Genomic DNA, 18,575 nt, shown 5'->3' on the forward strand with positions numbered 1-18,575 from the left:
ATCCAGAACGTTAATCATTCTTCTTATATTAGTGCTAGCTTGTCTGGTTGGGACAAACCCTATCTGATCTCTATCTACCAATTCCATAATTATCCTTTTCAACCTATCTGCCAATATAGATGAAAATAACTTTGAATCGACGTTGATAAGTGATATCGGGCGATAATTCTTTAGATCTTGCGGATCCTTATCTTTTTTATGGATAGGAATTATATTTGCTTGTAATAGTTCTCTAGGGCCTGTACCTTTCAGAGAGATTTCATTATATGTTCTAGTCAAGTAATCTGCCAATATATCTCCATAGACCTTATAAAATCTATTAGTCAGACCATCTGGGCCGGGAGTCTTATAGTTCACAAGTTTTTTGATTGCACCTGTAAATTCCACAATTTGTAGAGGGGCATTGAGCATTATTTTCTGTTCTTCCGAAATCCTAGGGAACCTAATCTCCCTCAGATAATCGTTTATAGCTGCTTCTTTTGATTGATTTGGTAAATTATACAACTTTTCATAGTATTTTTGAAACGCCTTTGCTATTGTTTCTGGTTTTCTACAGATTCCTGATTCGGTTCTAATACAACTAATCCTATTTTTACCATTTTTTGTATTTTTAAGTTTTTTTGTTAACCACTTATTAATCTTATTGTTATCATAATAAAAATTGGATTTCATCCTCTCCAGATTTTTCTCTATTCGTTCTTTCTCCATTTTTTCTATTTTCATTTTAATCTCAGAGAGTTGCTTAAAGGATTCATTACTTAAAGATTTTTTGTTTCTTCTGGCCAACTTATAGTACTCTATATATAGTTTTTCTCTGGTCAGGCCTCTATCTCTTTGGATCCTTTTCTTAAGTTTAATCAGATACCCCCGTACCACTGCTTTGAATGCGCACCAAATAGTGGTTATCGGGAGTTCTTCTGAGATATTCTCACTAAAGTACAGTTGAATCAGTTCTCTAATTTGTAACTGATCTTTACTATTCTTCAAAATACTGTCGTCTAAACGCCATGTCGTCTTAGATCTGTACTTTTTAACGTCGGTTATAGAAAAAATAGTATAGCTATGATCTGACCAGACATTCTCTTCTATATATATGCTTTTTATTTGTTCCACTAAATTAGCTTCCCCCAACACAAGATCAATTCTGGAAAGTGAAGAGTGTACCCTTGAAAAATGTGTATATTCTCTTCCCTCTGTGTTATATACTCTCCATATATCCAATAAGTTATTTTCTAAAAGTGAGTTTCTCAGAATCCTAGCTTGATTTATCAAATGTTTAGTTATGGGTTTATTATTTTTTGTTTTTTTATCCAAAGCTGTATCCACCACACAATTAAAGTCTCCCGCAATAACTAATAATCCTGTCTTGACCCTTTCTACCTTTTCCATAATCTCTTTAAAACATTTAGTGGGTAGTACATTTGGGAGGTATACATTTACCAAAGTGTAAACTTTCTCCTCCAACTTGCATATTAATATCTGGTACCGTCCTTCTATATCTATATCTTCATATATGATTTCTCTATTTATTCTTTTTGAAAGGATTATGGCCACTCCTCTTTTCTTTTTCTTAATCAAAACTGCTTGTGAGATTATCTCATATCCTTCATCATTCCATCTAGTCCTATCTTCCCGTATCCAATGTGTCTCTTGCACCATCGCTAAATCTATTCCTTTTTTTTTGAGCAATCCTCTCATCATAGCTCTTTTATATGGGGTATTTAGCCCCTGTACATTTAGTGAGATACACTTCATGTTTTATGTTTTCCTGTAACACCTATTCCTGCTGCCCTCTCTCCCATTTCATTCACACACATCTGAGCTCTCATAGTACAGAGTAACCCATTCCCAAACATTCTTACTTGTTGTTTCAAGAGATAATAAAAATTAATCATCTCTTCAACCTGTAAGCCTTGACAATATCTTATGTCTAGGGCTAAGGTCTATCTCTGACCTTAAAGTGGTAGCTACTCAGGGGGAATCCGAGCAAAAGCAGCCAATCTTTCTCTTTCCCTCTGTCTGTCCCTCATACTGGGCAGAGAGAGAAGGAAGAAGAGAGGAAAAAAAAAAAAAAAAAAAAAAAAAATTTATTTATACTCTTCCATAAATCACTGATTCTTCTCACAGGGCTTTTAGTGAAAAATGTATATTTTCCCTTGATACTTAAATGTTCGTATTGTTTTACCCTTAGTCCCTTATTTCACCTTATCCATGCGAAATTTTATATTATCGTGTTCATTTATATCCCCTTCACAGCACTCCATCTATTCTATATTATATTTAAACAGATCTCTTACTAATTTATCTATTTTTTATGTATCCCATATCAAAATATCACGAACAAACACCCCTCCGTGTTATACAGTATCATTATAACCTTCGGATTATTTATGATATCTCCTGTGCAAAAATCTTCCCTTAATCCCGGAATGCATCTTCCAACTCCATTAGTGAAAATATACTGTAAATCTTAATATTTAAGTGCTCACATTTTTTTTTTTTATATTACTCCCTTGTTACCTCTTATACTTATAAGGATTACCTCTCATATTTTATCCGTAAACAGAATTCATTCATTTCTATCCCCTGTACCAAACTCTATCTATTGTGTAGTTATATTTAACCAAACTCTTGTTAATTTATCTCTTTGTGTATCCCTTATCAAAGTATCACACTCAAATTCGCACCCCTCCGTATATACAATATCATTTTATCCTTCTGATTTTTTGTGATACCCCCTGTGCTGAGCCCCTTCCCTTAGTCCTAAAATGCATCTCCCACCTCCACTAGTGATTTATACTGTTATTCCCAAAAAATTTCTTTTAAATTATATCCCATCATTCATCTATTATATGTACATTAAAAGTCTCATATTAATTTATCCATGGGATAACATATCCCATACACAATTTCATATTCAGCACTCTTGTCGGGGGGGAAAAAAAAAAAAAAAAAAAAATCCTTCCTCTCTCCCATCTCTTATCTCTCTCTCCCCTCCTCTTCCCCTTTTTTGCCAAAGTTCTTGCGTTTTCTCTCCTTATCACTTAAATTGTTGAGCTGTCCATTCTTCTAATTCTTTTGGGTTCAGAAGGACTTTCCTTGTATCGTTCCAATTTATTGTAATGGCCTTGCCTGGTCCCCATCGATATCCGATATTTCTTTCTTTCAATGGTTTTAATTTTTCAAAATATCTTTTTCTCTCCATTCTTACTGCTCTGGGTAGGTCTTGATAAATTTGGATATCTTTAAATTTATCCTCTTCTGAGAATTTTTTATTTCTTATTGCATTTATTATTTGCTGCTTGGCAATCAGGGAGTGGAGAGTAACCATCGTATCTCTAGGAAAAGCATTCTGGATTCCCTGTGGCTTCTTAATTCTGTATATGTTTTCCATACACACTGCCGAAACTTGAGTTTGTAAGTTTAGTGCTGCAAACAGCCCATTCAAATAGTCCTTGATTTTATCATGAGAGATATCTTCTGGAATATTTTTTATCCGTATATTTTTAGCTCTCATTCTTTCTTCCATCATATTTACTCGATCTTCTAATTTGTTTATTTCCACCTTTATTTTGGTTTGTTCTTCTGTGATTAGATTATAATGGTTAGTTATTTGTTCTTGGAATTCTTCCACTTTTACTATTTTTCTGTTAATTTCTTCCATTTGTCTTGTCATTTGAGCTGTGCTATTTTCTAATTCTTTTTTAAAAATTTCAGTTTGATTGTCCAGGCTTGTTTTTATAAAATCTTGAAAATTAGTTATTGAGACTCTTTTATCTTCAAATGTTGATTCATCCAAAAAGGATAATTCCTCATTCTGTTTATTATGTGGTGAGAAAAAGTTAGAAACCACTTTTTCATTTTTATTGTCTTTTTTGACCTCCTTGGTTTTTTTTGAGATCTTTGGCATCGCCATCTTTATTTACTATTGTGTCAAGGGACCCTTATCCTTTCCACTTTCACTTTCTCACCAGCTTCTCCTTTTCTTTATCTTATCTTGAAAAACAATCTGTCTTTGTAGTCAATGTCTATGGTCTTGGCTTTATTGTGCTTTGACCTTTATGACCTTTATGACCTTTATGCTGTTTTTTCTCCCCCCAATTTCTTGGTCTTATTATTTTCACGTTTTGCAAGAAGTCTATTGATCCAATGATCCAATTAAGGATCCAATTAAAGGTCCAAAGATACCAGTGATGTCGATCAGGGAAATCAAACGTTATAAAATTCACATCTATGATCTTGCAGTTCCAACATATATATTTTAAGTGGTATCAGCCACCTTAAAAAAAACAAACCAAACTGAAGCACCAAAAATAGCACCAAAATAGTAAATTATTTACCAACTGAAAGTTAAGCTATAAGCTGTTAGATTTCTCCTCATCTGTTTCTCAGACAGTTAGCCATCAAATCTTGTGGTCATAACCTTTCCATTCTGTTAAACCACTTTATTAAGCCACTGATTATATATTTGATTATATATTTGATCTTTGTACTGTCTTTCTCATCCAAATTTTATATATTGCTGTTAAAATTCAAGGTTATTGAATTTGATCTATATTTGCAGTTTCCAGATTTGCAGTTCCCAACAGTTATATCGTTAAATGGTATCGGCGACGTTTCAAAGTAAACCGAACCACATAGAAATCGCTACAATTATTTACCAGCTACTGCTCCGGTATACGTCTGGCTGTCCGGTTATAAATCCACATAACATTAGTTGCCAATATTAATATATACCCCGATTCTTCCTCTCCTTGTAGTTATGTGTCCGCATTTCTCCGAACAGATACCAGGCAGCTGCTGCTTCTCAGTTCCCCGACGGGCTCAGCACGGGCTCAGCACAAACGCCATTTCCTCGTGGCTGCACCTTCCTCCGATACCCCCATTGAGCTCCACCTCCTGGTGCGTGCGTACGCTTACGTCCCGCCGCACTCCGTCATCCCTCCGGGAGGTTACCGAAAATTGACCATTAATGACAACTCGTTGTACTCTATCCTTAAGCCAATGTTCTACCCAAGAACAAGAATATTCATATAGACTAACCTATTGTGAGGAACCGTATCAAATGCCTTGGCAAAGTTCAAGTAGCTCACATCCACTGCAACACCCTGATCTATACTTCTACTGATTTCTTTGTAGAATTAAATTAGGTTAGTTTGACATGACCTATGTTTCATAAAACCATGCTGATTATTGCTAATAACAAAGTTATTCCCAATGAATTCCTGAATATTATTCCTTAATAGCCCTTCCAATATTTTCCCAGTCACAGAAGTTATGCTCACAGGTCTATAATTTCCAGGCAAGGATTTTGAACCCTTCTAACAAAAAGTTGAAATATATTTTATTTAAGTTGGTATACAAATTCTCATTGAAGATATGTGAATCCTAGCCAGGGGAGATATGGCTAAGGCTGCATAAACAAAGTAATTTAATTCCTATATGACAGAAAATTGAGCAGGGGCACTGCATTAGCATGACCAATACCCCACAACTGCTTAATTCAGATAAAGTTGTTTTGGAGCTTATTCATTTACCGGATAAGTATTAGACTGGCAGCTATTAACTCTTAAACCTCTGTCTATGCCTTTTTGCACTATGTTTTGTTTTGAATTTAATAGACTGTATAAACGCATTTGTTATATATTTTTTTTATTATTATTATAATTGTTGAATGCTTTACCAATACAATTCATTAGAAAAGCAAACGGAAGCCAATTTCAGCCTTGGGTGTCTCTTTAAATATAAGCTGGTCTGTTTAAACCCTTTTCATTTAAAAATGCATTTTCCATTTTATTTGAAACATGGGATGTGTAGCTAGTATTAAACATCAATTTTCATGTTGATACCTAATACCTAAAAATAAAAAATAAAATCAGTTGTGAATGTACACAATTTAGTGTTCATCCTTTTTTAAAAATATTGAGGAATAGTACGTTTTAGAGGTTAAAATGTGTCTACTGTGGTATGGTAACCCTTCTTTTCCAATATTTCAGATTGGTCTGAAATAGTGGTTTAAAAAATATTTTCGTCACATACAATAGGTATATAACAATGTTCAACTAGGGGTTTATGTAAAAAACAAAAAAAAAAAAAAAAACGCAAAGCCATTTCTGGGAATAAGGATTACTGAAAATGCCACCAGAATGCAGAAGTAATGTCTCCACGTGTCCAAACTATGAAGAGTTACACAAAGCATCTCTTATTTAAAGGACTGACTTAAAAGAAGCCGTGGAGTGTATTTCATGTATTCAGAACACTCCTTCCTCCTCTCTCCTACACAACTAAAAAACAGGCATATGGTTTGACCTAAAAGATTTGCTGTTAAATATGGGAGGCGAGAGGTGTTCGCCATTCAAAGTCGCTCACTCGGCAGGTGTATTCTGTTCACACCTTGTTTCATTATCAGAATAAACAAAACTCATTCATTCCATGGCGTTATTGCTTCTACAGGCTGGGAGTGGTGAGGAGCCAGATGAGATGCCATTACCAGACTGTGAAAGTGTCCATGTTATTCCAGGAAGCACTCTGCTGTGGAGAATAGCCCCTCGACCACTAAACTCTGCACAGGTTAGTATTATCTTTACCTCTAATACATATATAATATATATGATCTATTTAAGAGACTTGCTTATTGGCCAATTGGTAAACCGTGTTGATCAGGAACAGCTGAGGACACTCCCTGAGAGTCTCATTACTATTTAATTCTATCTCTAGTGCAGATCAATTGTCTAGTATGCAAGCTAGTTTTATAGCATGGCCAAGTGGTATTTGTTCCAGTCTGCAGGTTGTGTGAGGATTGTTATATCCTTGCTTTACACACAATCTGTACATCTGGCCACAGTACAGTCATGGTTGGCAGGAGGTGGATGGACTTATCAGGCTATTTCTCCTTACTCTAAATCTCATACCCTATACCACCTGTAACAGGAAAAGGGTAGACTGGTCTCAGGCTTGAGGACCACACCTGAACTTGCTACAACAGCCATCCCTTCTGTCTACAAGGGGCTCTATGAAACATCCTCAAGGAGCTCTTCTGACAGTTCTTTCTTTATCTCTCCCCAGACAAGACTTAGTGAAGGGAAGTGCTATGTTTTATTGAGCCTATATAAGCTTGTCAATTTAAAAAAAAAAAAAATGGCAATAATATGGAGTTGGCTTCCTCGTTGCTGCTATAACAGCCTCTACTTTGCTTACAAGGCCTTATATAAGATTGACTGCGTCTTTGTGGATTTGTGCCCATTCAGCCAAAAGAGAATTGTGAGGTCAGGCACTGATTTTTGACAAAAAGGGCTGGCTCGCAGTTCCAGTTTATCCAAAATGTGTTTAATGGGGTTAAGATCAGGGCTTTGTGCGGGCCACACGCATACCTCTACACAAACTCATCAAACCATGTCTTCATGGACCTTGCTTCATGCAAAGGAGCACAGTCACGCTAAGTTGGAAGCACCCAACTGCCTAAAATGTCTGAGTCCTCTAGCATTAAGATGGAACTTAAGTGGAACTAAGGGGCTTAAATCTGTTTAATTTCCCCATGTGCTAATGCAGGGCAGAAATGTTATGAACTGACTTGTGGGAAATGTGTCATCCTGTGACATGGAGGTCTACAGTATGACCTATGCAATGCGCTCTCAATGTTGAAGGGAGTTTTCATGGATATTTGCATTTTATGCACCTGTTAACAATGGGTAAAGCTGAAACACACAAACTCGGTAATGCATACATTGAAAGATCACTGGCTGAGGTGTATGGGATATTTCCTCTAATTTTGGTTTGATTGGATATTACTGTGGATATGGCCTATATCACATGTACCGATTTCCCTGCTTGTTTCTCTGTGTGGGCACAGTGATAATGTTCTGTCTCTAGTCCATATTATAATGCTACATTGAGAAATCAGCGAAAACATTTTATGATGATTGCTCCAATTTAAGAACACTGTTCCAAAGTTGCACTTTAGAGAGAGAGAGCCCAATTAACTATTCCACAATTATAAACAACATACACGGAAATAATTATTTCTCCAGAACTATTTCCAGTTTCAGATGTTTGATGGCATCCATGCTTCATCTTCCCAATCCACATCCTATATGTACAAATGGAGAATTAATGCTCAAGATGTACCGGTATCTGTGTTTGTTTGGGTTTTTTTTTTTGTGTCTTGAAATACATCCAGTAGAAGTAAAACAAACACGGACTTCTTTTAACCTTGGTTAAAAAATATCTGTATGCTCCTTGTTGTGTAATTGTTTGGTTTATTTTGTTTGCATTTCTTTTTTTTTTGTTTTTAGATGTACAACTTCACTCATTTTGCACTTGCTTTAAACGAGCTGCATAAAGGTATGGAGAGTATAATTCCTAAAACAGACTGCAGACTGCGTCCAGACATAAGGGCAATGGAAAACGGAGACATTGGTAATTTGTCTGTATTGTATATCTTTACCTCTATGTTCATATTGCACGTTGTAATCAATTCATTTAAAACAATAGACCATTAGCTGTTAGTAAATGAAGGCTCCGAGCACCATAATCACTGCAGTCCACATTTGCGGTTCTGATGGCAGGAGTGTCCAGCAGCTGTTCCAGTGTAATTTGAAAAACTATTTTAGCAGGGTCCTCAATCAGGTACCAATATAGTCATACAGTGAATGGGCTCAATGAGTACCTGTAGTGATCAAACGCATATCCTTCTCCCACTCTGTGAAAACGGGATGCAGTGCCAGAGATGGGGAACAGGGTATTCCGGGTACCATAACCACTACAGCGGGCTGTTGTGGTTATAGTGCTCAGAGTCTTTTTTAAATTGTCCAAGGATTTGTGTGTAGTTAGAAATTTACAAAGATGCTGAAATACCATGAAGCATTTTATTTACTTAATATACTGCTGCAGAGGGGGTGAAGCCTAACTGCCACTGATATTTTCCAAAAAACCCAATGGCGAAGTAGAAGTTTGCAATCGATAGTGGTTTTAATTTTCAGAAATTCTCATTCGTTTGGCTATCTGGGTGCCAGGCTAGTAAAAGACATTAAAGGATCACTATAGTGTCAGGAAAACAAAGCGGTTGTCCTGACACTTTAGTACCCTGAGGGTGCCCCCACCCTCAGGGTCCCCCTCCTGTGGCGCTGAAGGGGTAAAAAACCTTTCAGCAGCTTACCTTATTTCAGCTCCGGGCTCCCTCTGCGCTGGTGACCTCTCCTCCCCGTCCGACATCACTGGAGCCGCATGCGCGGCAAGTGCCACGCGCGCATTCAAAGTGTCCATAGGAAAGCATTTCTCAATGCTTTCCTATGGACGCTTTGCGCGATGGAGGCAAAATTCGCTTCCAGCGTCGCAGATGCGCCTCTAGTGGCTGTCCGGAAGACAGCCACTAGAGGCTGGATTATAACCCCAAATGTAAACATAGCAGTTTCTATGAACGATCTATTTAAAAAAAAAAAAAATCTAAAAGGTTGTCCTTTATGTGTGTCTATATATTCTAGATACGGCAAGTGAGGAGAAGAAAAGATTAGAAGAGAAGCAGAGAGCTGCACGCAAGAATCGCTCCAAGTCTGATGAGGACTGGAAAACAAGGTGTGGATCAACACCATACAGGTTAACACAATACCCAATCACAGTGCACTCCCTGTCCTTTTACTTTGTAACAACCCATAGAATGCTAGATTTGTTAACTAATGTGGACCAGGCAGGGCCGGATTAACATAGGGGCTGATGAAGCTGCAGCTCCAGGCCCAGGCCCATGGAAAAGGCCCATTGATTTAAAAAAAAAAAAAAAAAAAATTTTTTTTTTTTTTTACACACACTACTCTTAGGGTTGCCAGGTATTTCTCATATATTTCTTATGGTTGCCAGGTATTTCTCAGAAGTATTTCTCATGTATTTAAGGCTGCCTAGCCAGTGCCGGTATTGCAGTAATACCGGCAATACAAATGACTCAATGTCTCAGTATGAACAGAGATTATTCTGCAATACCAGCGCCGGCCAGTAGGGGCCAGCATCTCCCTCCCTGCAGAGAGTGCAGACAGCAGCTCCAAGCCTGCGAGACATGGGGACGGTGAGAGACATGGGGACCCTGAGACACTAGGGACACAGTGGCCCCTAGTCTCTCAGTGTCCCCATGTCTCCCAGTGTCCCTATGTATCTGTGTCCCCATGTCTCTCCCAGTGTCTGTGTCCCCATGTCTCCCAGTATCCCAATGTCTCTAAGTGTCCCTAGTGTCCTAGTGACATGGGGACACGACTCTGAGGGACACTGTGAGAAATGGGGACACTGAGACACTAGGGGACACTGAGAGACATGGAGACATGGGGACACTGGGTGACTTTGAGCCATGGGAGACATGGGGACACGACTCTGAGGGACACTGTGAGACTGAGGGACACTGTGAGACTGAGGGACACTGTGAGACTGAGGGACACTGTGAGACTGAGGGACACTGTGAGACTGAGGGACACTGTGAGACTGAGGGACACTGTGAGACTGAGGGACACTGTGAGACTGAGGGACACTGTGAGACTGAGGGACACTGGGAGACTGAGGGACACTGGGTGACTTTGAGCCATGGGAGACATGGGGCACTCCCAATGTCCCCATGTCTCCCAGCCAGTATCCCTAGTATCTCAGTATCCCCATGTATCCCAGTGTCCCTGGTGTCTCTCAATGTCTGTAGTGTGCCAGTGTCCCTAGTGTCTCAGTGTTTCCTAGTCTCCCAAAGTCCCCTAGTCTCCCAGTGTCTCAGTGTCACCTGGTACAAAAGAAAGAAATCTCAGGGACTCACTATGATAGATTTAAGCAGGTTTATTGGACAACGCAATGTTATGACCTGTACCCAGGTCTTTTTCAAGTCTCCAGTGACCCCTATATATCACAGTGTCCCCTATGTATCACAGTGTCTCAGTGCCCCATGTCTCCCAGTGTCCCCTTGTGTCCCAAAGTCACCCAGTGTCCCCATTTCTCCATGTCTCCCAGTGTCCAAAGAGTCTTGGTGTCCCCAGGTCTCCCAGTGTTCCCTAGTATCTCAGTGTCCCCATGTCTCTCAATGTCCCCTAGTGTCCTAGTGACATGGGGACACTAAGGGACTGGGGGACATGGGAACACAGGCTTGCCCCCTTTTTGTGTATATTCGTCCCTTTCAGCAGTTCCTGTTATGTGATTTGTGTCAGTGGCCCACCCTTTTACCCCATCCATAGACTTCCTGCTTTACTGGACACTGCTGTTAGGGGGTATGGGTTTACTTGAAAGATGAAAGCATGAGATTAGCATAGGGTATGCATTTTCTCATAGCTGCATCCTATGAGTTTCCCTCCAACACCATCTCCATCAGATACATGACGCTTAGGAGGTAGGAGTGTTTTAGTGTTTTTGGTCAATAAGATTTTGTAATTAGGCCCATCATAATTGTCAGCACCAGGCCCACTTGGCTCTTAATCTGGCCCTGGGACCAGGGTTTAACATTTCTACTCACCTCTAAGCCCGATATGGACCACGTTTCTACAAATATCTAATGTTCTGGGAAGCTCCACAAAAAAAAAATGAATGAATATAGAAGCAAGAGGAAACAAATAGCATTGAGCACTCATTGCAGATATTCTCGTATGTAGTTTTCTAATGGCAACAGGTTATGTGCGTTGTTAAAGAGCTACTGTGATTTTAGTACATAGAGTACGGGTGGCTAACATTGTACCAAGTTTGTGAGCTACATTTCCCATTGTGTTTAATCGGTGATGGATAAGCTTGGTGCCCTAGTCCCGGGCTAACAGTCTCTTATAGCAGTGTAACAAGCTGGCTTCCCTACTGAGGAAACAAAAGTGTTCATATTGATTTTGTTTTAACAGGTGGTTCCATCAAGGTTCAAACCCACACAATGGTGGCCAGGACTGGCTGTACTCTGGAAACTACTGGGACAGAGACTACAGTAATTTACCAGATATTTATTAAACAAGGCACCCAGCAGAAAGAGGGGGAAAAAGAAATCATTTCAGCTGTATCAAATGTGTGGTTTTGACTTTTTTAATGAAAATTGCACCTTTATAGCACCCTAAAGCCTAGTATTTATTTAAGAGCTCCTTCAGCAGGATTACGGTAGTACACCTCTTGGTTTTATAAGAAACAATCCAATCAAGCAATACTTTGGGATGAAATCTTCTACTTTAAGTTGCAAACATTAGAACAAGGAATTGATCATGGAAGCCAAGGAATTCCGCTTCAGTGTCTGAAGGCTTGTACAATGCAAGTGGAAAGCGCAAAATGAATTCTATCTTTGTAGACCTGGGGGGACGGGACATATTTATTTCAGCTAGAAATGAAGACACATTTGGTGAGGTTTTCTTCTGCATTTTAAGGTTTGGATGTATTAAGGTATATAATAAGCACAATTAAAAATCTATATTCTATCAATAGACAGAAGATGTAGTTCAAAGATATTTTTTCGAAGAGGTGGTGGGTGGTGGGTGGGATTGAAACACTTATATTCTTATATTCTTACAAAATACTTATATTGGAATTTCCCCACTAATGTTCTAATATTGGTCAGGTAGCTCCATATTCTTGCATATGTTTTTGTAGATTGTTCGTTACTCAAACAATGAAATGTCTCTTTGCTTGTTGATTTCAGCCTTTTCATGTCTGTATGTATTATGTGTCCATCTGTTCTTCAGTGAAGATTTGTCTTTGTTTTATGTCTCACTGGTGTCAGGAACTACAGTGCGAGGCTTAAGCCTTACAGCGAAGTGGAGTAACAGATAGTGAAATGTGCACGTTACATTATAGAATATTAAAAAATGAATCTTAAATCCCGGCTTTAGTGACACTTCATATTGCACAATGCGTAGTGACACTTCTATTGAGAAACATAGGAACATAGTATGCTTTTAAGGGACATTGCCAGTTCTTTACAATTCCTTTTAGTGAACAAACTTCAAAGGGGATCAAAGGGGACCACATTATTGGGGGTGGGGGTGGGGAAATATCTATTTGGACAGAAAAAATATCTATGTGATCTCCCTTGTCAATGCTACACAGCTGCCAATTTAGTGAATAAAATCTATTTAACACACTTATCATTGTTAAAGGATTTAACTACTTTGTGGAACATGTGATTAAACCTACAGTACCGGAGTTGAAATTCTAGCACATCGTCACTGCTGAAAATATAGGTCTGGGAAAGTGCAGGTTATAGCAGGCTAAAAGAGCACCTGGTTTAACACACCATCACTAAAGAAGGAATATGTAACTACCAGCATCCCTGAATACTGGTGATAGACCAACCCCCTATTACCTATGTCCTGCACAGAAATCAATAAAACTATCTGCAGCTTCATGCAACATTAACATGTGGATCACATGCCTCTATGTTTCCTGTGCAAGGCACTAGTATCTGATTTCTAAATACACTATGTATTCAGCCTCCCAGTGTGTATATGTATATAGATATATTTGTATCCCTCTTTTACTTGAGGTGCCTGTTCTACTATGATTTGTATAGTAGAGTGGTGCAGACTTGTGCAGGTGGACATCAGAACCTAAACATCTAGAGCAGTGGCTCCCAAGCCAGTCATTAAGTACCCCCTACCAGTCCAGGATTTAGTGATTTCCCTGTTGTGTCTAAAGTGTGTTTTTTTTTTCTCTCTAAAAAAACACCTTAGACACAATTGGGCAATCCCTCAATCCTGGACTGGTAGGGGGTACTTAATGACTGGCTTGGGAACCACTGATATAGAGAATGGAATGATGATAAAACAATTTAATAATATCAAAGTGCTGCTAAATGAAAGCATAACAATGAGCATTTGTGAACATTCTTTTTTTTTTGTGTTTTTGTTTTGTTTACGATAATGGCAATGATGAAAGATTGTAAAAGCACAGTGATGGAATACACCAACCAGATTTTAGCAGGGAGTTGGAAAGGCATATCATTTCAATAAATATTTACCAACATCATTCAGTACCTGGTCCTGCTTTATTTTACATTGAAGTTTATTGTGCCTAACAAGACTTTATTATATCCTGAACACCATTAAAGGACCACTATAGACACCCAGACCACTTCAGCTTAATGAAGTGGTCTGGGTGCCAGGTCCAGCTAGGGTTAACCCTTTCTTATATAAAAATAGCAGTTTCAGAGAAACTGCTATGTTTATAAATGGGTTAATCCAGCCTCTAGTGGCTGTCTCATTGACAGCCGCTAGAGGCGCTTCCCACTGATTTTCACAGTGAGAAGACACCAGCGTCCATAGGAAAGCATTGTGAATGCTTTCCTATGGACTGGCTGAATGCGCGCACGGCTCCTGACGCGCATGCACATTCAGCCGAAGAGGAGGAGAGGAGACTGAGAGGAGGAGGAGGAGAGCTCCCCGCCCGGCGCTGGAGAAAGAGGTAAGTTTAACCCCTTCCTCTCCATCCAGCCCTGCGGGAGGGGGACCCTGAGGGTGGGGGCACCCTCAGGGCACTATAGTGCCAGGAAAACGAGTGTTTTCCTGGCACTATAGTGGTCCTTTAAGCCCGGCCATCTCTTTTGATGATTTTGCTAGGTGTCACATTGCTCCTTCTGTGAAACAATACAGCTGCACATTACGTTGAAATGTGGGAAACAAGGACATCCGGTAAGCATAGGAGAGAAAGAAAAATTAAATACTGCACTTAACACCTTCAAAATGGGAAAGTGTTTTATTTGTAAATTACATCAAACTCCAGTAAAAATCCTGTAAAGAAACTTTGTGTTGCAACCCAGATCCCAATGGGGAAGAAATATCCATGGAAGGAAGAAAAGAAAAATAACAAAAATAGTGTGGTCACTTACTTCATGCTGATGTTTCAGATAGGCTGTAGAGTGGTGCAGGACTAATCCCAAATACAAGTTTCACCAACCTTGCTCCAAGAGTGCATTTCTTTTTTTAATTCTTTATTTTTGTAGTGCAAATAAGAGAACAACATGCCTGGGGTACCCCGACGGCATTCCCCATGCTTTTTCAAAACATTTATAACAATCAGGAGTATGTTAGAGCTTGCACATTTTTTATATTTAGTATTCAGTTGATCAAGATAATTCACAAATTAACTTTTGTGGAGCATAAACGCAACTTGGATAGGTCATATAAAATAGGCAAAACATTGCTAATGATAAGGTTGCTTAGGTAATAGTTAAGATTGAGTAACATGCTGGATAGGGCACCACTGCGATTACTTGTGTCGTGACTGTTTGGTTACATGCAAGGGTTAAGTGTCGATTACATAGAAGGTGAACAAGATTATTGTATTGACCCCTGGGGTCGAGCCAGCTGTGTTTAGGGTAGGTAGATAATGATCGCAGGAGGCTTGTAAAATAAAGAGGTATACGTTCCGGCAGTTGGTGATAAAATAAAATTATGAGTGATTATGAGTAGGCAGGCTCGTCTAGACTTTGACTAGAATCTACGCTTGATCATAAAAAAAAATTAATTCTATCTAGACTAGAGAGGAACGATAGCAAAAGACAGAGTGGCAAGACTTAACAGTTGTTTATTCCCCCTAGGAGGCCCTCCTTTTGGATATTGGCAGACACTCTTTGGTTTAATTATAGTGCCAGGACAATCTGTTTAATGTATATGAGTTGACTAGTCAGGGCAAAGGTTTAACCAATAAACTAAATAATGAGCTGAATTACTAAACAAAATAATAAGTTATTGGGTGAAGAAAGAGTCAGTGGTCCCGGGTCCCACCATGCAGCCTCGCTCAGCCTGCGCCCTCCGTGGGCAGGGTACAGTCCAGTGGTAAGGCAATGTGTTACTGCTGCGGCGTGTGTTGCGATTGCGAGCAGTGAGTGGGCCAATCAAGTTCCGTTCTGTCCCTCAGGCTGTGGGTGAGTAGATGGTGGTCTGTCTTCCAGTGTCTTCTGGGGCTTTCTGCGTCTACTATGAGTGAAGCCCTGTCTTGCTGCGTGTCTGCGGGCTGGGTGTTTTGTGGTTTTCTGGGGTTGCTGGGCAGGAGGCTCCTTAGGGTGGGTGAGGGGAGGGTGCCTTTTTGTTCCGGGCGTCAGCTCCCTGGGTCTTTGTGCGGGCAGACAACTTCAGGTTGGTCGCTGGTGACAGGTACTATGGTGCCGCCGCTTACTTGGCGTTTTACCTCCTCCATCTCCATCTGCATCAGCTATGCCGCACATGGTCTCCGCCATCTTAGGTTTGGGCCCTGGGCCTGTGTGATGGCCGGGCGTCGTTGCTGGAACTCCACTGCCACGCTGTGAGTGCGGCTACGGGGCGAGGACCGGGATCACCCCCTGGTCCAGGGGGGGGAGGAAACAGGGCCGGGTCCGCGGTGAGTCGAAGTGCCATTCAGGCTCTGTTAGGCAGGATAGTGAGGTGGCGGCGGTCCAGCCCACTCCCCGCCGGCTAAGTTCCCGCTGTGAGTCGCGGAGATCTCACCTCCGAGGGACTGAAACTACAGGAGCCAGCCTCTCCTCGGATCCGGTAGCCTTTGTGCATCATGGGTCGCAGTGGTAGGTAGCTGTGAGCGCTGTAAAGCTTACATTTCTAGCTTAATTGTTTGTATTTTGCAGGAGCCGAGCTCTCCTGCGACCGTCCATCTTGGCGGCCCGGCCCCGCCCCCTCAAGAGTGCATTTTTTAATAGTAAAAAAAAAAAAAGTGTTATATTTGTTATGCATTTTATTTGTACTTGTATATTGGTGCCACAAGATATGCAAATGTTTGGAAAATATTTTCACTGTTCAACAGTGATTCTCAAAAAGCTCTAGGTCTTTAAAGGGACACTATAGTCACCAGAACAACTACAGCTTATTGAATTTGGCCAGGGCTGTGTTTGAATCATGCTGGCTCTGCCCCTGACCTGCCTCTTTATCAGTCTCAGCCAATCCTGTGGGGAAGCATTGTGATTGGATCAGGCTACCACTTCTGCTGTGGGCAGGTCTAAAGGAAACCAGGACAAAATTAGCAGCTGCAGACTTGAATACAAGTAAAACTTTACTATATTTAGGAAGGCATAAGAGGACCAGGGTGGCTAGATGGTGGTTTTAACACTATAGGGTCAGGAATACATGTTTGTGTTCCTGACTCTATAGTGCTTCTTTAAGCATACGATGCTCCATAAATGGACACGTTTTTCTCTATTAACTTGAGCAGCTGTGACCGTACAGAGCTGTTTTTGTAGTATGGACACAATGCACTTAACATTAAAAGTTAATGTAAGATGCTGACGTTCCGTGATCTATACTGCATTAAAACATCTAGGCCATATGTTGGCCAAGTATCAAGGGAAAATAGCGCACAAACATATGGGGGGGAAGAGCTTAGCTTAGACTAGTGTTGGCTAACCTTTAATAGACCTTAACAAAATAGATGTACTGCATAGCAGTAGTCAGTCGTACAGGCTTCACTCCCAGTGAAGTTTCACTATATATTTATAGTTGGTATTTGAGTTAAACACATATGAGAACCACACTGGCAGTGTAATACATACAGCAGCTGTGATCTGATAGGTCTGAGAAAGTGTGTGTGTGTGTTTAAAAACAGTAAGAAGTAGGACTGGCTTTAGAAAGTTAAAATAAAATGTTCACAAACCCCAAGCTAACTCACATCAGATATGGGCAAGGCTTCTCACTTGGGATTGCTGGTTATGAAAATGTACTACACTTACCATTATGTAGGTCACAGATTGCCATATCTTGTACGTGCTGTTACTGTGAGGAGGAGAGTGAATCAAGCAATGAACAAAAAATGCTGAGCTAATGTTAGAACCATCATGGAAAGGAAATAGGGAAAAGGCCATGTTCTCTCCAGGAAAGGTTAACCTTCAAACTGCTTGTGTGTGAACTGCAAATGCAGCCAAAAATATTACTGAAGGGACATTGCAGCTGCCATTACTGATTTCACCTGCAGGAATGACATATTGAAGGCAACTCTGTGCATGCAATCCCTGTCATTTAAGGGGAAAGCATACGACAAACAAATACCTTAATATTTTCTCCTTTTATATATTGTATTTACAGCAGTCACTGGAAAGAAACTGGCTATTCTAAAATAACCACAAGGTGGTGCTCAAGCACCATTAAAAAGATTAAAGTCTAGCCCACTTAAACACAGATGTGCTAGTTATTGACCCTACCAGCTGAATAGGAAAACTATATGTGACGAAGTGCCCTTCGCCACTTTGTCCTGGAGAGGCCTGCTTGCCTGCCTCCTCCCCTGCGACTATGGCCCTGGAAGATTTGGCCCTTTAAAAACAGTATTCGGCCCTAACAGAGTGCATGTCACTCATTCTGGCCCTTTAAATACAGTGGGGCCATTCGGTACTTGCCCTGTGTGAGCGGTGATACCCCAGATAGCTATACCATGGAGCCTATTCATATAATGAAAGACTTTGGCTCCATGGCAATTGAACTGTGTGAATAGGATCTGCGCGCTATTCGGTAGTTTTGTGCGCTCAGATCCCAGCTATCTGGGGATATGTGAAATGTCTGTGTGTTATGTGTAAAAGGGGACTTTATGTATTTTAAAGTGTTTTACTGTCTTTGTTTCCCCATGTGCTCAATGGAGTCTGTCTCTGTACTGGGAGGTAATTGGATTACTTCTCCATTGTGTCTCCAGGAGAG

General features: G+C 40.2%; 1 protein-coding gene across 7 annotated transcripts in view; it reads left to right on the forward strand.

The window, feature by feature from the left end:
* Positions 1-11,965, forward strand: part of OSBPL1A (oxysterol binding protein like 1A) — a 226,407-nt gene extending 214,442 nt beyond the window's left edge. For 6 of the 7 annotated variants that reach the window (XM_063451462.1, XM_063451466.1, XM_063451464.1 and 3 more), the window contains 4 exons: positions 6,454-6,570; positions 8,292-8,415; positions 9,480-9,591; positions 11,832-11,965. In XM_063451462.1, coding sequence (XP_063307532.1) covers positions 6,454-6,570; positions 8,292-8,415; positions 9,480-9,591; positions 11,832-11,934 — 456 coding nt within the window. In that variant the 3' untranslated portion in view covers positions 11,935-11,965. The remainder of the gene's footprint in view (positions 1-6,453; positions 6,571-8,291; positions 8,416-9,479; positions 9,592-11,831) is intronic. The other variant, XM_063451465.1, reaches the window with a different exon arrangement.
* The last annotated feature ends 6,610 nt before the right edge of the window (positions 11,966-18,575 follow it).

Source organism: Pelobates fuscus, chromosome 4 (assembly GCF_036172605.1).
Source record: "Pelobates fuscus isolate aPelFus1 chromosome 4, aPelFus1.pri, whole genome shotgun sequence".
Taxonomy (NCBI): Eukaryota; Metazoa; Chordata; class Amphibia; order Anura; family Pelobatidae; genus Pelobates; species Pelobates fuscus.